Source organism: Anabrus simplex, chromosome 9, assembly GCF_040414725.1.
Source record: "Anabrus simplex isolate iqAnaSimp1 chromosome 9, ASM4041472v1, whole genome shotgun sequence".
Classification (NCBI taxonomy): domain Eukaryota; kingdom Metazoa; phylum Arthropoda; class Insecta; order Orthoptera; family Tettigoniidae; genus Anabrus; species Anabrus simplex.
Window position 1 is genome coordinate 2,744,030 of NC_090273.1, and position 27,037 is coordinate 2,771,066.

Sequence of the window (27,037 nt, forward strand, 5' to 3'; positions counted from 1 at the left end):
TCAACAGTTTCCAGGAACTCTAAATTATCAATAATTGTTCCCGTGAGTGCATCGAAAAAAAAACTACCGTCCCTCCGCTCCCAGTACAGTCAAAAATTGCAAAAAGTTCAGAAAAGTCTGAAGTCGGGAAGGGGGGGGGGGGGAGCAGACGAAGTTGATACTTCAAAGTGGTTTGCTTTTGAAGCAATGAGCAGGATGAGGGGAGGAAATGTGCCTAATAAAACTGCAATTCTAAATCACAAAAAGAAGCAACAGTGGCGTTAACAAAGGCCAAATCTTCATCTGAGTCCATTGTCCTTGTTTGAAAATACTGGACACCACCTAAATGCATTACCACAAATTGATATGATGAACTACCTGTACATAAACCAAGGAAGTAAAGTTTAACATTAAACATGTTGATGGTGTCACCAATTAACATTAACACTTAACATTTAACATGTTGTTAAATGTTAATCAGTGGAGACTGGCCTTTAGACAATGAATTGGAGGTTTCACTCAACATGTGCAACTGCGAGGAATGACTTTGGCCGCCATTTTGAATCAAACAAAACTTTGACTAACTTGAGTGTTCGAGTTGGAACCCGAAGGTGCGAATTTCAACATTCGCGACCTCTGCACGCTTACGCCGGTGTACTTTCTGATGGATTTTAATATTGTCTTCATTACTAAGGAATTTCACATTTTCCGTATCCATAACTAGGCTATCCCAAGACAAATATGCACCACGCTAGTCAATTTCACATGATTACGTTTCTAATCCAGATATATGCTACCGGATCATGCGACAACTATTCGCTACACTTCACTGTACCACTTAACGCAAAATACATTTCTATCTTCTGAACAGAATGCAAAATACAACCACAAACAGGCCCACTCTGTTATTCAGCAGTCTCGCTGCTAACAGGCAAGCAAATCTTAACATTCCTGAGGCTAACGGTTTGGACCCTGAAAGTGCAAATTATCGTGTGAAGTTCAGGAAGGCCGCTTCCCGTAATCACGGAACTGTGGCGACGGCTCTACCCGAGTTGAAAACGTTTCTTTCACAACGGATAACAAATACAGTAACATTTTCACGGCTAGGAAAAATGTGATTGCACTAAGCGGTAACAACGAAACTTCATAACACGATGAGCAAGGTATTTTTATAAAGATTTAATACGATGAGAAACGGGAGTTTGAATTTACATGCTCAACGGAAAAATGTGAGTAATGCACTAACAAGGTTTCACTGTATACATTTAGACATCTTGTGGTGATTTTACAAACCTTTGAACAATGAGCTTCAATATTTTTTTGAATTATCTCAAGTACCAATACTGCATTCATGATCTTTCTTTCAGTTTCATACATCTGTATGCTAATGTGCTTTTAATCTTATTTAAGTGTTTTTGTACTGATGATGGCTCCAAGAGCCGAAACGTCCACTTTTGTTCCATAAATAATCTTTTTAGATTATAATGTTGTGCACCGATTAGCTGGTTTAACTATTTTTTTTCCTGACATTATACAGTCAATATGGACCAATATGAACATGATTACTTGTAATATGAATGTTGCATTGCTAACTTTCAGTACAGGATCATGTAATTGTGTGCTAATACTCTCAACTTTTATAAATGTACAATATTTTGCTCTTTAGGTTTGGTCCACTCAACCTTCCTCCTGTCAACGAAGAATCCAATGAAAATAATTCTGATTAGACCCATGAGACATCAGCCGAGCTATTCAGTGGACCAGAAAGCAAAGATGTTTGTGATCAAGATGAAGAATTCTTTGGAAATTGAAGTGAATCAGGGAAAAAAGAAGTATGAAAGATACATGGAAACTACACAAAAATAAAAAATTAATATTTAACGGCCAACCATACCTAGGTTGTAGAAGGACCAAAGAAGGGAAAAGTCATAAAAGATGTCTAGAGAAATTAAAGGAACCAGGAGCCTACTTGCACTTCAAATATGTGTGAAATGTCCAAATTGAGAGAGTACAACATTAAAGATGATGAAGGATAAGAGGGATTTAAAAAAATTTGGAGAGACCACGTATTGGGATCAGCGTAAACTGTACAATACCGGGCTTGTGGATTTCATTCCCAGAAATGGACCATGAATAGGGGAATCAAGCCTCACTAGTACGCTTTTCAATTATATTTGCATCAACCTCCAAAAGAACAAGTTTGAAAACATTCTGAATGAATAAGTGAACTGTTAAGTAGTGGAAAGATCAAGCTCCGAGAGTGAAAACATTCCTCGTGCTGAGAAAAGCCATCCATTAGGCAATCTTAACAAGCCGACTGGAGTGCACGATTTCTGGAAAAATGCCAAAATTACAGTCTCGTTACTGCAAGAGCAAATCAGCATAAATTCCACCTAGTCAATACATATATTTTATACAAATAGGACTGGTTTTGACCATATGACTCATCTTCAGCTATCCATTTAAACAAGTCGAACTACAGGACACAATCATTTTGGATACATCGTTGTTTTATGAACTACATACATCAGATTCATCAACAGACAGTGATATACTTGTTACTTCCATAGGACTCAATGTGTTCCAGATGAAATCATTTCTTCACGGCCCAATTTAAACTACTTTTTGAACATCTTATCGGGTTGTATTGCCTGTAATTTGTACATAACCTTTTGAATATTTTTAAAATATTGTTAATTTGTATGACTCAACCTGTACACAATTGAAACATTCCTATCAAGTTTTTAATTTATATTCTCATTATTTCAAAAAAAAAAAACTAGTGTCAAGTGAAAATTCAAGAATTTTATTGTGGACTAGTGTTTTACAATGAATTTACACTTTTAGCTCAGGGTTTTTAAACCCCGTTTTATTTAATGATTGTGTGCTTATTTCAGTTTAACTTGTTTAAATGAACAGCTGAAAATGACCAAGTCATACGGTCGAAACCAGTCCTATTTGTATAAAATATATGTATGGCTAGGTGGAATAAAACGAAGTTACACATCAAGATTGTTAAAAGTGAGTGATGAAAGAAAGCTCAAAATGAGGAAATGAAGGACAAGACAGATGCAGAGGCCAGAGCATGTGCAGTGTTCACCATGGAATTTGACAGTAACGGTAGGTGTGTTTCTGAGGGCTATCATATTATATCACAAAACAAAGCTTACAGTACATAACTTTTCTATATATATCTTAGAAACCCGTGATGTAACAAGTTACTGGTTTGATAAAAGTCAAGCTTAGCTGGTTAGCTTCATTTTTTGCCTCTTGCATAATTGGTACAATTAAGCAGGCAATTGGAAAAGTCCAGAGTTCCTACCATCTTGTATTCCAACAGATTTACCTATCAAAATCAGAATGTATTGATGTCCAATGCTTTGCTAAAGTTTGCCAAGAAAACTGGGGTTACAATTTTCCACAAATTCCTAGAAAAGGGTCACACCCAAATTGAATGCGACTCATCCATAGCGTAATTCAATACAAGTTAATGAATTGCAAAATCACACCTCCGAGCCAATTTGCATCAGTGTCAAAAGAAGCACGAGGAAACCCTAAACCAGACAATGCTGTCTATCTCTACTACTCATTCTTTACCAATATGCTATAAAAGAGGAATGGATTTAAGACTCCATTCACCCCAACTGTAACAGAATTGAAGTTATTAAATACAATCCATCAAACGGGATTGAGGAGGATTTTATGGAGATGAGCAGGAGGCCTAGACCAGCAGGTGCACAAGAGATTCCAAAACTTTACCAAGAGCACTTAAGGATCACAAAAACAAAATGGGATCATCTCCAGCAACTCAAAAGTGTAATTCCTAAAGACTAATTCCTACTACAACAATATTCCACACTTGTAATAAAGAATACAAGCTATAAATTATGAATCATGATCATAGTTATGACTCACTTTATGTGGCCCAATTTTCTGAAAATTTAACTGATCCAATATCGCGTAACTGATGCTACGGATTTTAAAAAATTAATTCATAAACAGTGAGGTGTTTAACAAAACAATAACAAAAGAATAATTCATTTTTAAAAACATTTGTCTCGTGTATTCTCCAAATTTTGTCAGTTATGTGGTATTAATTCTTAAGGTACAACATATACATAGTAGCACAGTAGTTTAGGACAAGATGTGCAACTTAAAAAGAAAACAGAAAACTCACAAGGTTGTGATGTAACAATTTGAAGGAAAAGAGAGCATACTTACATCAGTCTTAGGAGGTGAAATACAAAACTGGATTACACCAATCTTGGCCTTTTCCATTCGGCGAGGTCCATTTACGTTGGCAGGCTTCTGAGTGAACACCAATCCTTCAATGAGCTCTGTGTCCTCGACTGTGCCACCCAGTAACCTGATAACTCTGATATCCTGTAACAGGCAGTCTGAGATAAGACAAAGGACTTAATATTAAGGTAGATAGTTGTTCCTGATTGATAAACTTACCTTGAGATCAACATTCTTGTCCTTGGCAGAATCAATAACTTTCAAGACTGCATCCACTGCTATTGGAGCCAGTAAACTAGACTGCTGAGAAACAACCTGGAATACGGAGACATCAGATGCCAACATCATTACATCTCATTTTACAGAGGTGAGGATTTAAGTGTCAAATGAAGACATATAGAGAGAGAAACATACAAGAGAATGAACATTATGATAGGAGAGCAATAGAATGAAGGACAACCTCCACACCTTCAAATTGACAAGCTCCCAGTTCCTCAGCCATCAACAAGCCTGTTTGTACTTCCCAGTTTCATTAACACTCACTGGAGGACCACCTTCAAAGATCTTCACTGTAGAATAAGCCAGATAAACACACGAAAAGGGAAACTACTAGAGATAAACATTAATACATGTAGTAAAAGACTAGGAATAAGCTCTTATTTTCATCTTGTACTCACCTTAGAGTTAAGAGCAGTAGAGGCACTCTTCACAAGACTTTCCTTATCGCTGAGCTCTACAGGTGTCGACATGTTGGTGAGGATCTCTGTCGCCTTGACAGCTGCTCGCTGAAAAGCGTCGGAGATGATTGTAGGATGGATACCTCTCTGTAATAACTTCTCAGCAGCTTCCAGAATGCTGCCAGCCATGACTACAACACTTGTAGTTCCATCTCCAGCTTCTATGTCCTGAGCCTTGGATAATTCCACCAACTAAAAAAAATGAATTCTCCTATAACAAATGTTTCAACACAGAAAAAGATGCAGGGGCAACAATCATGGAACTCTTCACAATTATTATGTATATACATACATCTTCGTTATAAACTGTTATACCTTTCAGCATCCAGTCTGCAAGTCTCTGTGACGTTACTAAACACTGCCGCAATCCTCTATTCGTAACAGAGTGTGTGATATCATTTAGTTCTAAAACTCATCTTTAAATCATTAGAAACCGAGTCTAACCATCATATTCTTGGTCTTCCTCTACTCTCTCACCCTCCGAGGCCAAGTCCATTATTCTCCTATGGAGCCCATCCTCTTTCATTCACCTCACAAGACCCACCGCCGAGGCCGATTCATGGATACAGCCTCATCAATAGAATTCATTCCTGGCATAGTTCCCACCTGTTAGTACCAGAGATCATCCTCGCTAATTTCATGTCTGTTACTTCTAATTTATGAATAACAAAACACAAGTACACCCAGCTTTCACTCCCGAACAGCAACGTTGATGTGAAAAAAGGCCGACAAAGATAGTTTCTTTTGGGAGCAGAATACACATCAACCGATCCACCTGTCCCAGCTTTGTATTCCCAACCTGACATTCAACTCTCTTAGGTTTCTTACGTTCTGACATCACTAGTCTTGGAAATACTCATTTTCATTTTCATTTTCACTCTTTGCAGCTATTTTCAAGTCCCAAGATATTAGACTGCAGGCTTTCAGCATAATCTGCCATTAAGACCAAGTTGTTGGCATAGGCCAAACTGCTTACTTTATTTCCACCTGCAACTTTATACCTTTCAGTAGATGATCCATGTAAACTAGTGACAAGATAATCAAATCCTTTTAATAATTGAATGAACTCTATCCAATCAATTAAATAATCAAATGAGTTTCAAATATAATTCAGTTTAGTGATCGATTAATCAAATACTTTTAATATGAATAACCCGATTATTTAAATATGGGAATAAACAATGTAATAAAACAATCAAATGATTTTCAAATGCTCAGTTGTATCTCATAGAATAATCTGATACCGTAACGTGGGGTAATTCCGATATAATGGGGCATTATCGATCATCCGGTCTTCCTTCTGAAAACTGAGCCTTCCCGTGAAGACAATGGATCCAATAAACAAAGGGAACATTATTGGCTATCTGACTGCGCACTAAGAATATGTGCATTCTTGTCTACAATTCACCGGGAGAGATTGTTAAGAAGTGAAATTTATTAAATTATCGCTGTCGCTTCTGTTTCAGAACGTCACATACCATACACTGGCGGTAAGTTAATACTGCAATCCTATCTTCAGTTATTTGGTATCATATAAAGCTTTTGCGCGAGTTTCTACATTACACCGTTTTAAAGTTACGGCTTTTTATATACGAAGTTGTCTTGTTATAGGGTAATGCCGATCATGGTGAGGACATATGTGAAGAAACTGGGACTGTTGGAAGGTGTACTGTAGATATAACCCTATCCACTTAGAGAATGCAATAAAAGCTGTCCGTCAAGGGAAAATGAGTATCCGGAGAGCATCTGAACAGTTTGCTGTACCATATACCACACTAAACGACAAATTGAAAAACAGATATTCACATAAGGTGGCTGCACCGACAGCCTTAACTAGGGAGGAGAAAAAAACTCGTCGAAGGGCTGCTGTTATGTGCCAGGTGAAGTTTCCCGCTCAGAAATACTGATATACGTAACATCGTCCAGGGTTACTTGAACCACGCTGGCAAGGTTGAGAAAAGGTTCGCAGATAACCGTCCCGGGTTAGAATGGATTCGAGGTTTTCTCAGGAGGAACCAGGAACTCAAAGTGAGGATTGGGGAGAACCCGAAACGATCCAGGGTAGGTGTTACGAGAGATATTATCATGTAAGATAGGAAACTTAAAAGAGTCCACCTTTTCAATACAAATTGTACCGGGCGGTACACCTCCACGCCGCGAATTCAAATATTGCACCAGTTGAAACCTCTCTACAGGAGAAACTCTGAACTTTAAAATCTGTATTAAATCAAAGGTTTCTTGGAAGATGTCGCTACTGTAAATTTTGAAGTGTTCTGAACTATGTCTATTTTGATTTGTGTTTGTTTGCTCTGTAGCAAGAAGTGTGGACATTCTCTTCTAGATGTCACTACTTAAAAACTATAACTGTGCACCCTGGTGCGAAGTGAACGAACTGTTTTTTGAAGAAATTTTGTACCTATAAGTTTGTTCTTTGTTAAATTTCTCTTTCATTTTTTGGGTTGGCAATATTGATCTCTGTTTCCGCCAGTTTTAAATTTAGCCCATCCTAAATTTTCTAAATTAATTTTCCACCAATCCTAGATTTCTTCTTCAGTTTTGACTTGTAATCTTTAGCCGACCAATAAAAGTTTGTGGGCGGGTTATCATCATTCATGAAAGGTCTCGAATGTTCCACGAGGGTATATAAACTGCTTATTTTCTGGTCTCAGGGCCACTTCAGTAACATCTTTCTCGGTGTGGGAATATATAGCAGGGGGCGGGAAGCGCCTCTTTCTCCAAGCAGCAATTCATCTACAAGGTTAACATCATTTCTTGCTAGCTCAGCAGTTTAACTCTCGGGGAGGGTTCGAAACCTTTAGTATGTAAACCACCCTTTTAAAATGTAAATTCCTTTCTGTCTTCTATAAATTACAAATCTGTAAAGCGGGGATAGAGAGTGCTTCACCCTCTCGAACTCCCCTTCATTTTGAATTTGAGGTGACTATGTTTTTCTAACAGTTTTTCTCTTCCTTCTTAAAGTCTTAAACTTATTTGCCAACTAGTCACCTCCCTAGTATGGGATTAGCCCCTGTATAACTGGCCGAGTGCCACCTAGGTTTTAGGAAGTTTCATGTAGGAGTGCAAGCTACGCCTCCAGTCAATTTGGTTTTTTTGGGCCATTTAATTAACCCAGAGTTTGTTTTCTTCATGTGAAGGCCCTGTAGGTTGGGTACAAGATACCCCTCTTTCACTGTATGTGTGCCTTAAGGGCAGTTAGGAATGAAGTTTGCTGTAGCCCTTGATAGGCTTGTAAAATTGAGAGCGGGTCAGCTCTTTTCCTCTTAACATTGTAATTAGGAGCAAGTGCTCCTTGTACTTAGGGGTTTTCTGCCCTTTAGCTATTGTGGTGGTGAGCTGAGAGCTCAGAAATTTACCTTGGGGCTCGAAGCCCAAATCTTGTAACAACTGTAATTTCTTAACTTTTTTTCCTGCTACTTGGTACCTGTTACTCTGTTGTTGTTATCTGTTGATTTGAAAAGAAAATATAACCTTTGTTAAAGTTTTAAAATTAACTTTAATTTTGTAAGTTGAGACCTATTCCCGCCCGCACCTTCTTTCACCTCTAACTACCACGGATAACTCCGTAACACAAATAAATGTTGTAAGTTTATTTACAACATATATTTACACTTGGAACTAGTTTCGACGCTGTTTGGCGTCATCTTCAGCCAAAATGTGGGAAATAGGCATAGGCGTAAGCATGTAGACATTTACATTATACAAGATGATAAATCAGTGTGATTAAATGAGAGACATGAAATAGTGAATTACATTGTCAGTTTATAAAATGGTCATGAAGGGCGAGTCAAAACTGTATAAACATGAGTTAGGGTTCAAAACATAATCACTTAAAAAACATAAACTGCAACAAAACCACGCGAAAGTTCAAGATGAAATTGGTATTGGAGATTCAAATTATCTCCGACACTCTTCCATTGAATGTTGCCTGCCGCGAGTGTAGTACAAAACATAGGTTAGATTTTAACAAACACAATCGTCTCAAAAATGCACAAAACATTTTTAAAATATTTTAGGTTGAGATGAAATTTGGCAGTTAGGGATTGATATCACTTATTCACTAAGCGTCAATTCAAAACCAGCTGTGAAGGGTGAGACAAAATTGCACAGCGCGAGTTTGGACTCGATAAATGCAAAATCTGAAATACATGCAACACATTCGAAACTGTAGGTTCTCGATGAATTTGGCACATAAAGGTCTGCGTTCACTCATTCATTGAATGTCACTGGTGCGGGTGTAGTTCAAATACGAGTTAGGATTTAAGAGAATCAAGCCTCTTAAAAGAGCCTCCGTGGCTCAGACGGCAGCGCGTCAGCCTCTCACCGCTGGATACCGCGGTTCAAATCCCGGTCACTCCATGTGAGATTTGTGCTGGACAAAGCGGAGGCGGGACAGGTTTTTCTCCGGGAACTCCGGTTTTCCCTGTCATCTTTCATTCCAGCAACACTCTCCATTATCATTTCATTGCATCTATCAGTCATTAATAATCACCTTGGGAGTGGCGACCCCATTGTAATACTAGCCTATATATGTTTCATTCATTACATCCCTGACCCGGTCTAAGACTGGAGAACAGGTTGTAGGTTTTCATTTTCCAGCCTCTTAAAAATGCACATGACATCTGAACCCATGGTGCGAGATCAACTTCGTAGTAAAGGTTCGAATATGTAGATATTCAGTATGCCACTTCAAAACAGTCCATGAAAGGTGAAACAAAAGCTATAACTCACACGAGTTAGGACTCGTTAAATACCAATTTTCAATTACATATTACATATTAAATTTTTCGTAAGTACAAGGTGAAATTGGCAGTTAAAGAATTAAAATATGTAGACACTTCGTCAGATGCCATATAGGTCAAGCGCAGTATGAGATAGGGCTCAACATATCTAAACTTGTACAAATGCATATAAATTATCTAAATCCAAGTGTGAGATGAACATGATAGTAAAAGAATCACGTTTGTTGAGGGTGTAGGAAACATTCAGCTCGACAAGAATACAAAATTCGAATTATGTAATATGTTCCTCTGAGAGCTTAGAAGTTGACTGTGCTAATGTTTGTGTTCTATTGTTGCAACATTACGTGTAGAGTGGGGCAGTTTCTATGATGTTCACAGTTCATTGCGGGACCTAAGGCAGTAAAGCTATGGCACGAGATGAAGAGGAACAGAGCATGGTGGATAGTTTAGGTCGGGGGAACGGCCATTGTTGGATTAGGAGGGGAGAGGGAAGGAGCGGTAGGGGGGGAGGAGTGGAAGGAGGGGGACTATGAAGAGCGATGCGGCGAAAATGTGTGGAATGACCTGCAAAACACACTAGAAGAAGTTCCTATGTCAAATATTATAAATTATGAGACAAATTTCTGTGATGATCTGGGAAATGTGAAGGTTGTTGTGAAACGTGGGGGTCAAACATCCTGAGAGAATTTTAGACTCGTTTGAAAAAGAGTATCAGTGTTATGATGGCTGCGGCTGCAGACGGGACAGTTTTACCACCATTCACTGTCTACAAAAGTAAGCATCTGTACGACACATGGCAGAAGGAGGGATCAGCAGTGCTGGTTATAGCCGAAATATGAGTGGCTGGTTTGATCTTACGATGTTCGATGCATGGTTTAAGAAAATTATGTTGCCTTTTATAAAGACATTACAGGGACCCAAGGTCATGATAGGCGATAACTTGTCGAGCCATCTCTCAATTAACGTAATCAAGCTATGTGAAAAGCAGACGTCAAATTTGTTCTATTGCCTCCGAATGCTCCCCACCTTTGCCAGCCTCTTGATGTTGCCTTCTTTCGTCCCCTAAAGATGGCTTGGCGAAGTGTGCTGGATGAAAGGAAGAAAACGAATAGGGGAGGGGTGCACAAATCAGAGTTCCCTAAACTTCTAAAACAGACATTTAACAATTGTGCAACGAATATTATTTCTGGGTTCAGAAAAACGGGTATTGTTCCTTTCTGTCCGGAAAACGTGCTACGCCAGATTCCACATGATGACAGTGCTGATGACATCAGTCGAGAACGATCGTGGACAGCATCGTTCGTTCAACATCTCGAGCGAGCCCGGGTTGGAGAGGCAAGTACAAATGCACCGGTTCGCCGTGCAAAGCGCTTGACTGTTCCTCCCGGCAAAGGGATTGTGGTGAGAGATTAGGCCACCAATGCAGCTGACAAGGATGATAATGATGATCAAAGTATAGAGACTGAAGTAACTTCAGAAGAAGAATCAACATCAGAAGGAGGCAATTCAAGTTTTGAGGCAAGCGAAACCTGTCACGCCATTTCCACCGCAGAAACTCTAGCTTTTCATGAAAGAGGGGGGAAGATGGGTTGTCTATAAACGACTATTCTCGTTGCATTTCCAACGAAGAAGAGAACTCTGCGTTTCATTGGCCAGCCGGCGAGTTAGTCTGGGCACACTCTAAGCAAATTTTCTGAGGAAGAGGATCCTGGCTGGCACAACATATTTTGTATTTCCAGACATTTTTGATGTAATGGAAATCGAAAAGGAACAAATTGAGAGGAAACTTATACCAGCATCCTGCAAACAAGGGAAGTTTGTTTTCTTTGATATAGAACATGTTGATGTGGAGCAGAAGGAGACTATGTCCTTGTGTAAAAAATTGTGATTAGTGCCTCTTAAATGTAACATTTTTATCTGTATAATCTGTTTAATATGTCTTATCTATTTATTATGTTTTACTTTACTATTAGTAAAATATCCCGTATCTTCTTTACTATTGGTTCGAACAGTTTTACTAAATAGCTTGAAAATAGAATGTGTTTAGAGACTTCAATTTTGTGTATTTCTATCAATTTTATTACTTTTAGTGATTTAATGATTGTTTATTTGCTTTGTTTTAGGTTTACCTATATGTTAAGATATATTTTTTTAAAAGTAAAAATGTGATCGGTATCACCCATAAGACGGTAAAATACCGATAATCAAGAAAAATAAATGACAGATCGGAATTACCCCACTCCATGGGGTAACACCGATCACCGATTTTTATTTAGTTTTTCAATATTATCGACTACTTACGATTCTTTGTTATGTCAAATAGAAGCTAAAGAATCATCAATCTTGCATATTTAATTTCGTAAGTACTACGTAAATAACGCGGGACGTATCCGAAAAAAACCTTTAAAAAAATGATCGGAATTACCCCATTTGACGGTACATCACGAATAAAGTTTTCGGTAAGCGTGTCAGATGAATAATTGATTAAAATAAGCAAATAGATGAATTGTTATAAAAAATTGGAATACGCCTTTCCCCCCCCCCCCCCCCCCCCTAGATGAATCTCCAAATGTTGAAACTAAATGAGTGAATGAACTGTCTTGATCTTCAATATCTGTAAAATAAAGTGCAGTCTTCTGACCACATAATGGAACAAAGCCCTATTACTATCAAGTGCCAATTTCTTTTAACTTGCAAACAATATTCTTTAATTTTATGTCAAAGGGAGATAAAAAGTATATTAACTTCAAGATCTCATAAAAGTATATTGATGTATCGAACTTTTAAAGAACAACTTTCTGGATGAAGAGATCGTATAGGAAAATGGTACATAGATAAACGCAGAAATTTTGATGTGTTGAAGAAAGACACTGGTGAAGTGAAACTGTGCCATACACTTGATCCTTATCTTTCATTCACCAACCATCATTTTCACCTGTGGACTGGGACGGTACAGTAACATCCACGGTATCCCCTGCATGCCGTAAGAGGCGAATAAAAGGCACTCAAGATCTCAAATTATTTAAGTCAAGACTAGGTGAACAACTGATAGGCAATCTACCACCTTGACAGGTGCCATAAATGCCTATCAGGTGGTGATTTATTAATCTAGTGAGTGAGCGAGGAGGAGCGTGCGAGCATGGGTTTGAGATCACTGGGCCCTCCAGCTGAATCCAGGCACTGTTTCCACTTGCGTGCGCCAGGCTCCTTACTTTCATCTATCATAACCGACCTTCCTTAGTCAACTCGTTCTTTTTCAATCCCAATGTTATTAGGTTTCCAAGGCCAAGCGAGTCTTATTTTTATCCCCTTCATGGCTGCTGTCTTTCTTTGGCTGAGATCTTCATTTTTTGTAGTGTCAGGCACCTTCCATTTTTCCCTCTGATTAGTATTAACAGAGGACACTTACCCAGTTGTATTTCCTCTTAGAGCAGTAATCAGCACCACCACCTTTTCATTCAATGGTTTCAACCCTTATTGATTTGTATTGACAACTGTCACATTTTGTTGGCTGGGGAAAGAACCACCATTACGGAATATCATCAGTGTAGCCAACTCCAGCAATCTGGAGTCTTTTTGAAGTCACTTAGTGACAATTTCAAATGCTTGGTAAAGCTAAAGGTTCCATCTATTCAATAAACAAAAAAGAATCAAATGGAAAATTAATCAAATGGACAAGAAATAATGGAATGGAAAAATTAAACGAATAAAATGAAATAATCGAGTAAGCAATTATTTTGTATTTGATTATCCATCACTGATGTAAACTATGAACAATTAACACGTTCAGTACCTGCTGAGCGGGACACGTGAATGCCCGGCCCTCTAGACGTGCATCACTTAATACAATTTACAATTACTCCTAAACTATAAATGTTAGAAAAATGATACTTTGTGCTTACATCTTGTAAATAATTAAGTTGTGATATCTGGTGTGACAGGTTTCAAAATACATCTAATTTTATACAGCCTATCTGTATTTTCGGCATAATGATTACTGTCACCGAAGTGAGGAAATGAAAGAATATGAAGGAAGCGTATTCGGAACATTGTTTTAGAAAATATCGGAGTAATAATAACAGGGTCTTCGGTCCAGTACATTTTTATATCAGGATTTTGGACTAATCGGTTTCCACGATTGCATGATCGAATTCATTGTGAAAGACCGCGGCGCTGCACTTATCACTTGCCTCGCGTATAGATTGGTCTGCTCACACTCGTACTGATAAAATTAGTCATTCATGAAAATACTCACGTAACTCAAAATATCCTGCTTATTTTCTATTTGAACTTTTATACCTGAATTCTCTCTAAATGGTGGAACGGATGGACAATAACTAGAATGATATGTATCAGGCACTTCACTTTTCTCTATAAGCCTATCGGATTTGGGAATCGGTATTTCCTCGTCACTCTCACTTTCACTATCTGAGTATTTCAGGAACAAGTTCATCACCAGAATAATCATTGTGAACAATATCTAATAACTAATCTTCCGTATAAAACTTTGTATTATAAGCCATTATACTACACTCTGTAAGAACGACACGCACTGCATTGGAATCTCAAGTACCGACTTGACGCGCGAGGAAGTTCTGAGATTTTCCAGCTAAAACTGCCGAGATAAACACGAGCCCACTCAACGCGAGGGTTATCTCAACAAGGTCAACCAACTTCCTGCTACAACCAGTACGGTAACGCTGACTAAGGTGTAAGAATGCATAGACGAATATAAACAGCACTGCTTCGCGCGGAACATTAAACGCCTTACACCGTCCACGGCCCGCAGCATAAGCGCAAGCTTGAACGTCTTACGCCGTCCACGGTCCGCAATGAGTCAAGGTGAAAGATTGCAGCCTTGCCCAACCCATGTAAGTACCCTGAACCAAGAACTCATTCTACCATCAATTATCACTGCAGCCCAATTGTCAACATAAATACCTTTGACTGCTTTTAATAATCTACCCTAATCCCATAGTGCCCCAGAATGGCTAACACCTTTTCCATCGGTACTCTGTCACAAGCCTTCTCTAGATCTACAAAACAAACATAACTGTCTATTCCTCTCGTAGCATTTTTCAATTCCCTGACAGATACCAAAAATCTGAATGTGACAGCCCCTCTGTGGTCTGAAAAAACACTGGTTTTCATCCAACTTACTCCCAATCCCTAATCGCACCCCCCTTCCCAAACACCAGTGAACACCTTGCCTGGTATACTGATCAATGAAATATCTTTATAGTTGTTGCAATCCTTCTTGTTATTATGAAGAGGGTGAGAAATTGAGTGAATATGAAGATTAGCAGACACAAAATAAAATTGTTCAGTCACAATTTGTGAGTGTGGAGTCCATTCCTCTCACCTCCTCTACTTGGTCAACACGTTCTCCAACAGAATTATGCTTGACATAGCCCTTTTAGTACCAGTCATTATAAATGGTATATATGAAAACTACCAGACTTCTTTTTAAAAAATAAGGTTTATAATTTTCTTATTGTGGAAGATATTACCCCAAAATTTTTACTGGGGGGAGTTACTTCATATGTGTACTAAATCACATACTATTACATTAATACATTACTAGGGGTCATTTATTATGGCAATAGCAATATGCACACATTTTTCTTTCGTGCCTATATATCATTCTAGATACTTCAAGTACCATACTTTAGCAAAATCAAAATGTCAAACTAATCCATTGCATGAATTGTACAAATAATCACAAAATATAACTCCCGTCCCTTTTTTCCTTTTTTACAAAAATAGGGAATATCAAAAGAGCTCTCCAAGAAACATTTAAATGCTTCCGAGAGCGTGACTATGGTAGTTTTCTCAGATGCCTGTGGCGTTGTATTCTCTACATAAACGCACATGAAGTGATGCGCACTGTGTACCAGAAGTATGTGTATTCAGTTCTGCAATATCTAAGGCAATCGATAACAATGTCTGTTATCGATTACAGCAAGTGGTATTGTGATTGAAGATACAGCAGTGCGCATTATACTCTTAGGCAGTGCGAGTTCACTACTGGTGAAACTTTATCAGCATATGTCCTGCATTTCAGTGTAAAAATGATAGAAACTGAAGTCATAACAGTTTGCTCAAAAGTTGGGGAACACAACAGTATTAAATGCTGCAAGGAAGATCCCAATGTGTAAATACCCTAATGGTCTCATTATGGGGAATGAAAAGACGTACGATAAACACTGTGGGGAATCTGAAATGCATAAAAAGAATGAAGCAAATGAACGTAATTCTCAGCAGCAGATGATCTATACTCTACACATCGTAAAGAAGTTGAAAATTGATACAGCAATTTGTAATGGACAACAAAAGCATTCATGCAAACCAATATTCCTCTAGAGAAACTGGATAACACTGGTACGAGGGAATGGATGAACAAGTACGTAAGTCTTTATTGTAAAATATGACAATTTATAGGCCTACTGTAAATAAACCACTGGGTTGAGTAACTCTGGAAGGTTAAGGCCCTGGCCTTTTGAGTCCAGGTAGGCAGACTCGATCTTGGCTCAGTCCATAGGTATTTGAAGGTAATAGGGTAATAGGGAGGTACATTCAGGGAAACTGAATGGCCTGGGGAGCGGTGATAAGGGAACAGGGAACTGGAAATCAAGTAGGGATGACATAAAATTGTTAGTGTTGAACTGTAGAAGTATTGTTAGGAAAGGAATAGAATTAAGTAATTTAATAGATATATATTTACCAGATATTGTAATAGGAGTTGAATCATGGCTGAGAAATGATATAATGGATGCAGAAATTTTCTCACGGCACTGGAGTGTGTATCATAGAGATAGGATAGGAAGGGTGGGAGGGGGAGTGTTCATTCTGGTGAAAGAAGAATTTGTAAGCTATGAAAAAGTTAAAGATGAGACACATGAAATTCTAGGTCTAAGGCTCATTTCTAAAGATAATAGGTAACTTGATACATTTGGAGTGTACAGATCGGGAAAGGGTAGCACTGACGCGGATTCGGAATTATTTGATAGGATAGTCAGCTATGTGGGAAACGACATGGAAAGAAATGTGATTGTAGCGGGAGATCTGAATTTGCCAGATGTCAATTGGGAAGGAAATGCGAACGACAGGAAGCATGACCAACAAATGGCAAATAAGTTAATATGGGAAGGACAGCTGATTCAGAAAGTGATGGAACCAACCAGAGGGAAAAGTATCCTGGATGTCGTGCTGATAAAGCCAGATGAGCTCTATAGCCCTTTCAGACCGCGTACGCACAATTGTGCGGGTTCGTATTTTCTTTATCCCTGACCGTATTTGATGTTTTTTCGGCACTAGACCGGACTGCAGTGATTGTGCGGGACACGTGGCGTGTAGTTCAATTGTTTTTAGTATGCTCTTGACCGCCAGGGCAAAGGAAGAAGAGTTTAAAAAGCAGAGTTGATCGGCGAGATGGTGGGTAGCAGCAGTAGTGCCAAAAGTAAGTATTTATTTATTGCGTTTATATTAATCTAAAAGCTTTACTGAACACCGGAATATATTCAATAAAGTGTGTACTTTGTTTCGTAAACGTAAATTTTGAAGATACATCATCGTATGTGATACGAGGTTTTGAATTTTGATACGCACAATTGTGTAGGTCCTTTTTTTTCGGATGTTAGTTTTTACTTTGTAAAATAAACTATCAATATGTGTATTGAGGAGCATTTTAGTCAGTTTTTGACATTCAAACAAAAATTCACACCTCCAGTTTTCTTTCAGGTCTGAAAGGGATATGGAAACTGAAGTAATAGATGGTATTAGTGATCATGAAGCTGTTTTTGTGGTAGTTAAAAATAAATATGATAGAAAGGAAGGTCTTAAAAGTAGGACTGTTAGGCAGTACCATATGGCTGATAAAGCAGGCAAGAGGCAGTTTCTAAAAAGTAACTATGATCGGTGGAAAATGGTAAATAAAAAATGTAAACAGATTCTGCGATGGGTTTAAAGAAATTGTTGAGGAATGCGAAAACAGGTTTGTACCTTTAAGGGTGGTAAGGAATGGTAAAGACCCACCTTATTATAATAGAGAAATAAAGTGACTAAGAAGGAGGTGCAGACTGGAAAGAAATAGTTAGAAATGGCTGTGGAACTAAGGAGAAATTGAAGGAACTTACTAGAAAATTGAATCTAGCAAAGAAGGCAGCTAAGGATAACATGAAGGCAAGCATAATTGGCAGTCATACAAATTTTAGTGAAAAATGCAAGGGTATGTATAGATATTTTAAGGCAGAAACAGGTTCCAAGAAGGACATTCCAGGAATAATTAATGAACAAGGGGAGTGTGTATGTGAGGATCTTCAAAAGGCAGAACTATTCAGTCAGCAGTATGTAAAGATTGCTGGTTACAAGGATAATGTTGAGATAGAGGAGGAGACTAAGGCCAAAGAAGGAATAAAATTTACATATGATAATGACATTTACAATAGGATACAAAAGTTGAAAACTAGAAAAGCGGCTGGAATTGATCAGATTTCTGGGGATATACTAAAGACAATGGGTTGGGATATAGTACCATATCTGAAGTACTTATTTGATTATTGTTTGGTCGGAGGAGCTATACCAGATGAATGGAGAGTTGCTATAGTAGCCCCTGTGTATAAAGGAAAGGGTGACAGACATAAAGCTGAAAATTACAGGCCAGCAAGTTTGACATGCATTGTATGTAAGCTTTGGGAAGGCATTCTTTCTGATTATATTAGACATGTTTGTGAAATTAATAACTGGTTCAATAGAAGGCAATTCGGTTTTAGGAAAGGTTATTCCACTGAAGCTCAACTTGTAGGATTCCAGCAAGATATAGCAGATATCTTGGATTCTGGAGGTCAAATGGACTGTATCGCGATTGACCTGTCTAAAGCATTTGATAGGGTGGATCATGGGAGACTACTGGCAAAAATGAGTGCAATTGGACTAGACAAAATAGTGACTGAATGGGTTGCTATATTTCTAGAAAATAGATCTCAGAGAATTAGAGTAGGTGAAGCTTTATCTGACCCTGTAATAATTAAGAGGGGAATTCCTCAAGGCAGTATTATCGGACCTTTAGGTTTTCTTATATATATATAAATGATTTGAGTAAAGGAGTGGAATCGAAGGTAAGGCTTTTTGCGGATGATATTCTCTATAGAGTGATAAATAAGTTGCAAGATTGTGAGCAACTGCAACGTGACTTCGAAAATGTTGTGAGATGGACAGCAGGCAATGGTATGTTGATAAACGGGGTTAAAAGTCAGGTTGTGAGTTTCACAAATAGGAAAAGTCCTCTCAGTTTTGATTACTGCGTTGATGGGGTGAAAGTTCCTTTTGGGGATCATTGTAAGTATCTAGGTGTTAATATAAGGAAAGATCTTCATTGGGGTAATCACATAAATGGGATTGTAAATAAAGGGTACAGATCTCTGCACATGGTTATGAGGGTGTTTAGGGGTTGTAGTAAGGATGTAAAGGAGAGTGCATATAAATCTCTGGTAAGACCCCAACTAGAGTATGGTTCCAGTGTATGGGACCCTCACCAGGATTACCTGATTCAAGAACTGGAAAAAAATCCAAAGAAAAGCAGCTCGATTTGTTCTGGGTGATTTCTGACAAAAAGAGTAGCGTTACAAAAATGTTGCAATGTTTGGGTTGGGAAGAATTGAGAGAAAGAAAAGGAGCTGCTCGACTAAGTGGTATGTTCTGAGATGTCAGCGGAGAGATGGCGTGGAATGACATTAGTAGACGAATAAGTTTGAATGGCGTTTATAAAAGTAGGAAAGATCACAATATGAAGATAAAGTTGGAATTCAAGAGGACAAACTGGGGCAAATATTCATTTATAGGAAGGGGGGTTAGGGATTGGAATAACTTACCAAGGGAGATGTTCAATAAATTTCCAATTCCTTTGAAATCGTTTAGGAAAAGGCTAGGAAAGCAACAGACAGGGAATCTGCCACCTGGGCGACTGCCCTAAATGCAGATCAGTATTGATTGATTGTGCTCAAATAAGTGTGCCCCATGTAGGTAATTTACCGGCTCGTAAAATAACTCTTGTGGGACAAAATTCTGGCACCTTGGAGTCTTCAAAAACCGTAAAAGTCACCACTGGGATGTAAAAACATTAATATTACTGTATTAACCCTTTGAACTCACACGGTGGACCATACCGGACAACAAAATAGTCCCGCACAGATCCTATGTTGGACAATGCCAGAAGAGATTTTCTTCTGTGAATAACTCCTCTGTCGTGTTACACATTCATTAATAACTGATACAGTACGCTACTGTCATCTTTTGAACACAATTTGAAGCCCTGTACTGCTATAATCTCTTTGAAATCAGACTTTGTGGATTCTTTAAAGACCATGCAAATTTGTAAACAGACATTGCTTAGCAACATGGCATTGTTCGAGAAGCATGAGAAGTAATTAGCGAAACTTTTAGACAAAAGTGATGATGTGAACAATAGTGGGAAGAATTTTGAATGAAGAGGCAATAAAGTTATAGCAGAATAAGATTATGTTAGTGAATTCAGTAATGAAGAATCCGATAACGAGAAAATGATATGGAAACTGCACAAAATAACTGGTATCATATGAAATACAAAGTTTGTTCCACCTATTCAATACTATACAGCAATTGCAATGTTTATAAACACATTACAATATATTAACAAGGTACTAGTTTCAACCCTATATGGGTCATCATCAGCCTAACAAAGATACTTATGGACATGCCAAAGTCCTAAGACAGAATTACATTGTTGAAATGAGATTTAAGAGAATGAACTGTGTATGTGTTGTACATATAAAATGATGGATTGATGAACTGTTACAGATGAAATAATGTTGTGCTTGTCAGTGACAAATAAAATATGCCCTTGTTGGTGAATACTCTAAACTTGCACTTTAAAAACATAATATGCTGGTTGAATGCAAGTCCAAATGTTTCTATCGAGTTCTACAATTCGGAGTGAGTCTTCAGGTGGAGAATTAAAAGTTGAACATTGGTGCCGAGGGTATCTGTCTTGCTTGAGGTCCGATATATTTAATACATAAGTTAAATGTCGATAAAACTATACGACATTCTTTTAATATACACCACACCCGGGAAACTGGAGTTGGGAAATGATGATTCTTGTAATACAATGAATTCTTGCTGTACGGAATATTCCCAATCCAAGTTGGAACCAATAGAACCTTCCAACTTCGATTGGGAATATTCCGTGCAGCAAGAATTCAATATATTACAAGAATGTCGTATAGTTTTATCGACATTTAACTTATGTATTAGATATAGTGGACCTGAAGCAAGACGGATACCCTCTGCACCAATGTTCAACTTTTAATTCTCCACCTGAAGACTCACTCGGAATTCTACAACTCAATAGAAGCATTTGGACTTTCATTCAACCAGCATATTACGTTTTTAAAGTGCAATTTTAGAGTATTCTACAACAAGGGCATATTTTATTCATCACTGTAGTAATTAAATGATATCTATTCTTAGTCTAATTGTATTTGACGTAAATCTTAAAATTTTATTTGTCACTGACAAGCACAACATTATTTCATCTGTAACAGTTCATCAATCCATCATTTTATATGTATAACACATACACAGTTCATTCTCTTAAATCTCATTTCAACAATGTAATTCCGTCTTAGCACTTCGGCATGTCCATAAGTATCTTAGTTAGGCTGATGATGACCCATATAGGGTCGAAACTAGTACCTTGTTAATATGTTGTAATGTGTTTATAAACATTGCAATTGCTGTATAGTATTGAATAGATGGAACAAACTTTGTATTTTATATGTAATCTTAATTCAATACAGAACTAATAATGAAGTTTATAACCTTGAAAGAACTGGTATGCCTATGTAAACGTTCAGAAGGTTATGCCCGTAAGGGCCAGTTTCATCAACATGGTTTAAACCTTAACCACAAGTTATACAGTTTTAACTCTGAATTTGACTATTCATTCTGTGTCATCAAGGAGAGTTAATTTTAACTCTAGGTTAAGGCCAGAGAAAAGTTAACCCCTCATTTCACCTGGGTTAAACTGTTAACTCGAGGTTAAAAGCAAGATGGCCACCGTAAATCATGCGTTTGATGCAGAGTTGCTTTATATTTGTTAAATGGTGTTAATAACAAATATGCCTATAATGACAGAAATACTTTCAAAATCTGAGGAACAATTTCTGAAGAGGTAAAGACTGTCAAAAACTGTCGTCAATAAAGTCGCGAGATGTTACAATACACAACTGACTGGAACAGGCCGCTCTCTCCTATACTAAAGGTATTGATTGCATTGAGGTTTCATACTACAGGGTCATTTCATATAATGGTCGGAGACACCAAGGGTTATTTTTCTGTCAATTGTCTTGAAGTAATCAGCGATTCTAACATCAAAATTCATTGTATAGTTGTAAGATGGCCTGCAACATGGGCATTGCTATTAAATTCCCCTGTTACTTTTTCCCAAGAGTCCTTTTCTTTTAATTTTACACCATCAGTCTTCTTGCATTCTATAATGCTTTGGTACAGGGTGATTAATTTGAAAGTTCAGAGCGGAGTGCTGAGGATTAGACGCGCTGGGAAGCGGAGACAGCGAGCGCAGTGCCCGCCATGACAAGCAGGCATAGTCGGCTCAAAGAAGCAGCATGATTACGCCTATAGAAACTAAACAAAACTGAACTCGCTGGCTACATAGATGCTCTGGACAAATAAGCAAAAGAATAAACAAATAAATAAATCAACTAGGAAATTAAACTGAACTCACCAGTATTTACAGACGATGCTGAAAATCTCCTTCAGCTGCAATGCAAGCTTCACATCTTGTAATGAGATTTCGAAACACACTTTGTAGTTCATGGACACCGATAAAACGTACAATGTTCCTAATTTCAATTTTTAATTCTTCTGCAGTTCAAGGATTATTCCTGTAAACTTTTCCTTTAAGATTTCCCCATACATAAACATAGCATGTGCTTAAATCAGGCGAATGAGAGGGCCATAATCCTTTACTGATGATCTGATCATCATCGAACATTTCCCGTAACCGTCGCATAGAGCTACGTGCCGTATGGGCCGTTGCACTATCCTGCTGGAAATAGCCGTACCTTTTCTCTTCAGTCAGTTCAGCAAAAAATGGTTCCAGAATGTTGTGAATATAACAATCAGAAGTAATCGTGTCCTGAAAAAGCATCGGACCAATAATTCGCCTGGCACTGATAGCGCACCACACACCCACCTTAACATCGTGCAGAGGTCTCTGCTGTAAAATGTGCGGATTGTCTGTATCCCAGATTCTATTTTTCTGTGAACTGACATACCCATTCAAATGAAACCAGGCTTCGTTGCTCATAAAAAGAAAGTTTGGATCCACAATACCGTCGTAGACACTATTCATTAGCCAACTGCAAAATCGTATTCTTGCATTGAAATCTGTAGGCAGTATGTTATGGACTGAATGAGTCCGATAAGATCGTAAATGTAACAATTTTGTTGCATTACGTGCTGAAGGTGAAATACCACTTTCCTGAGCTACTCTCTGAAGCGGCTTATGTGGACTGATCTGGAGTCTTGCCCGTATATCTTCTAACCTCTCCCGTGTGAGAGCTGTTCTCCTTCGCTTCTTTTTCTTATTGCTTACGTAACCAGTACTACGCCACTTGTAAACGAGCTGATGCACGTAACGTTTTGATGGTACTGTCGCACCAGGAAATTGTATATAGAATTTTCGAAGGCACCTTTTAACTGGTTTCTTCTTCTTTTGCAAACAACGCTCGACCAAAAATATTCTTTCCTCTATAGTGTATTTAACCATCATGACAATAACCTCACAACACACCTTAAAAGTCCCAGCGAACTGAGGGACAGAGTGCTAAACAGCTGCGCGCTGGCAGTGAACACTTATCTCGTCAGTGTTGACAGAAGCCATAAGGCGTTAGCTCAGGACTTCCCATGGCATGCGAGGAGAAGTCTGAACACTTAAATTATTCTTCCTGTACTTTGTGGCTAATTCAATAAGTAAGATTTTTTCAAAAAGAATGAAAACTCTTGCCCCTATTTCTCCTCTGAACTACTTCCATTTTTCGATCTCTGCAATCAGTTCTATCAATCACTGCAATCACTTCTATCACGATCATAAAAGAATAATATCTACAACAGAACTGAGGAAGAAAACGATGAACCATGCAAGAAGTGTGTTCATAATCTGATTTCTAGTCACTGCCTCCTTGACTGATACGGCAGCCGTTTCCTGCGAGGGTTAATACAGTGTTAGTTAACCCTCTGCCGAGACAGCTTGGTGAATCGCGTGACTCGTACGAATGAGTTAAAATAATGCATCTACAAGAAAGCCTGGATTACAATCTGGCGAGTTTTGAATAGTTCCACACAAAGTACAATTATCTGTGAAATGTGAATATCTGAGATAATTTCAGGGTTATAAATGCTAAACATTGCACTGAGTATTCTATTATACTTGTATGTATGTATATATATATAATTCGCTGGGGCCATCAAGGACCACGTTAAGACTTGTTGCATTTGACACTGAACTTGGCCTTCTTTAGAGCCCAAATTTCCCTCATTCTTTGTGAGTGGGCCTGCTTACGCTCCTCTGTCCAAGGGGCACCATGTCTTCTCTTCGGTTGCTCGTCTCGGTTTAGCCCGTTCGTCAATATTTTCTTGCGGAAGAGATCTCTGTTAAGGGAGTCTTCAGCTGAGATATGTAGCATTTGCAGGTCTTCTTTGGTATTTCTAAACCAGGGAATTGTGGTTTTGGGGTTTGAATCAAAAAAGTGAAAGATTTCTTTAGTTAACTTTCTTAAGTCATTCTTTTCAGATGACCGTAAAATCGTGCCCGTCTTTCTGATTGTGTCTGTAATTTTCTCTATTTTGCTGTAGACTTCCTTGTTGGATCTCTTTTGATGGATTCCATTTCTGTACTTTGATCCCAAGATTCCTCTCACAATTTTGCGTTCTCTTTTCTCCAGTTCTTCAAGGAGTCCTTTGTTGGCATTTAGAGACAGGGTTTCAGCTGCATATAGAACTACTGGCTTCAGAACTGTTTCATAGTGACATATCTTGGTGTTGTGGGAAAGGCATTTTTTGTTGTAGATTGTGCAGGATGTTTGTTAGGCTATTTCCAGTTTGCGTACTCGCTCCTGAAGTGCTTCTTTATCCAGTCCATTTTTCATTATGATCTCACCCAGGTATTTGAATTTGTCTACTTGGGTGATGTCCCCGTATTTTGTATGGAGTTTTCGTGGAGCCTCTTTGATGTTAGTCATTACTTCTGTTTTCTCAAACGATATCTGCAAACCAGTTTGTTCGGCAATTTCCTTTAAAATTTCAACTTGAGCTCTAGCGGTTTCTATATCGTTTGAGAAAACAGCAATATCATCGGCAAATGCTAAGCAGTCTGTTGCGATCCCCTTGGATTTGGTTCCTATTCTCAATGGACTGTAGTTGGTTTCCTGTAATCTCACCCGCCAGGTTCTGATGATCATTTCAAGAACACAGTTGAAGAGTATCGGGGATAGCCCATCACCTTGTCGGACTCCTGTTTTGATGTCAAAGGAATGCGAGAGACATCCGTGGAACTTCACCTTGGATTTTGTATCGGTCAGGGTGGCTCTAATTAATGCCAGCAGTTTCAAATCAACTCCAAATTCATTTAAGATGTTTAGCAGGACTTCCTGGTCAATGGAGTCGTACGCTTTCTTAAAGTCCACAAAGACAGACACATACTGCTTGGACCTTAGTGTACAATATCTGATGATCGTTTTGAGATTTTGGATCTGTTCAGCTGTTGAGCGACCTTTTCTGAACCCTCCTTGGTATTCCCCTATTTGATGTTCGACTTGTGCTTTCAAACGCTCCAGGATGGGAAGTGATAGAATTTTGTAAGTCACGGGTAGCAAAGATATTCCTCTGTAGTTGTTGATGTTCTTCATGCTGCCTTTTTTGTGTAATGGATGGATCAAAGCTATTATCAATCTTCGGGTAGGGTCTCCTTGTTCCAAATTTCTTCTATTTGCTTTTGCAAGATATCAAGTGATTCCTCTGGGGCATATTTCCATAGCTCTGCTACTACTGAGTCTTCCCCCCGGTGCTCTGTTATTTTTGAGACGGGCAATGTGGCGCTTGATTTCATCTCTGTCGGGTGGTCTGGAATCTGGGTACCTAAGTAAGGGTTCCTTGGTCTCAATGGTGCTTTGCGGTTTAGAGCAATTAAGTAAATTCTTGAAGTAATCTGCCAGAATGCTGCAATTTTCTTCATTTGACGTCGCCAGTGTGCTGTCCTTTCGCTCAAAGCATAGAGATGGTGATTTATAGCCAGTGAGTTTGCATTTGAAAGCTCTGTAGTACTCTCTGCTTTCATTCTTCCTAAAGTTTTGTTCTATATTTTCAATGAGAAATTTTTCGTATTTACGTTTCTCGGTTCTGAACACCCTAGCTGCTTGGGCACATTGGGTTTTGTAGGTTCCCCAATCATTTTCTGATTTCGTAGAGTAGTACTGTTTCCACGCATTGAGTCTTTCTTGGAGGACTGATTCGCAGGCACCATTCCACCAGGCATGCTTTTTGCTTCTCCTGATTTCTGCAACGTCTTTGGCGGCCTCAACAAGGAGACTTTTGGCATTGTTAAAGTCACAGTCATTTGGTCTAGCCTTCTCCTGGAACTCTTCGACCTTTTGCCGAAGTTTATCATTGTCGAAGCGTGTGATCTGTTTGGTTGTCTTCCTTGGTTTGCGGGAATTGGTTTGAATTTGATAAGAGACATATAACGATCTGAGGCCACACTGATGCCTTTCTTTACCTTGACATTCATAATCTCAGGGCTGTTTCTCCTGAAGATTGCAACATGATAAATTTGGAACTCTCCGAGAGCTTGGATGGGAGAACGCCAAGTCATTTGCTTTCTGGGTAGATGGCGAAAGTGGGTCGACATGACCTGCAGGTTGTGATTTTCGCAAATGGACACCAGTCTTTTGCCGTTGGGATTGGTTCTTTTGTGAGCAGGGTAATTTCCTATAACTTTCTTGTACTTCTGTTCACGACCCAGTTGGGCACTGAAGTCACCCAAAAGAAGCTTGACACGGTGTTTGGGGATTTTGTTTAATTTTTCATCCAGTAGGTCCCAGAAATTATCAACTTCGTCTGGATCAGACTTGTTCTTATTGTTTGTAGGAGCATGTGCGTTAACTAGGGCGTAGGTTTTGTTCGCGCATTTAATTGTGAGAATAGACAATCTGTCATTCACAGGTTCGAAATTTGCAACCGATTTAAGGATCTTGGTTCTAACAGCAA

At 38.6% G+C, this 27,037-nt stretch overlaps 1 protein-coding gene across 1 annotated transcript in view; it reads right to left on the reverse strand.

Annotated features, from left to right (window-relative positions):
• Positions 1 to 27,037, reverse strand: part of CCT4 (chaperonin containing TCP1 subunit 4) — a 377,714-nt gene that overhangs the window by 304,492 nt on the left and 46,185 nt on the right. The window contains exons 4-6 of the mRNA XM_067154119.2: positions 4,896 to 5,147; positions 4,438 to 4,533; positions 4,201 to 4,362 (exon numbers count right to left, since the gene is read on the reverse strand). Coding sequence (XP_067010220.1) covers positions 4,201 to 4,362; positions 4,438 to 4,533; positions 4,896 to 5,147 — 510 coding nt within the window. The remainder of the gene's footprint in view (positions 1 to 4,200; positions 4,363 to 4,437; positions 4,534 to 4,895; positions 5,148 to 27,037) is intronic.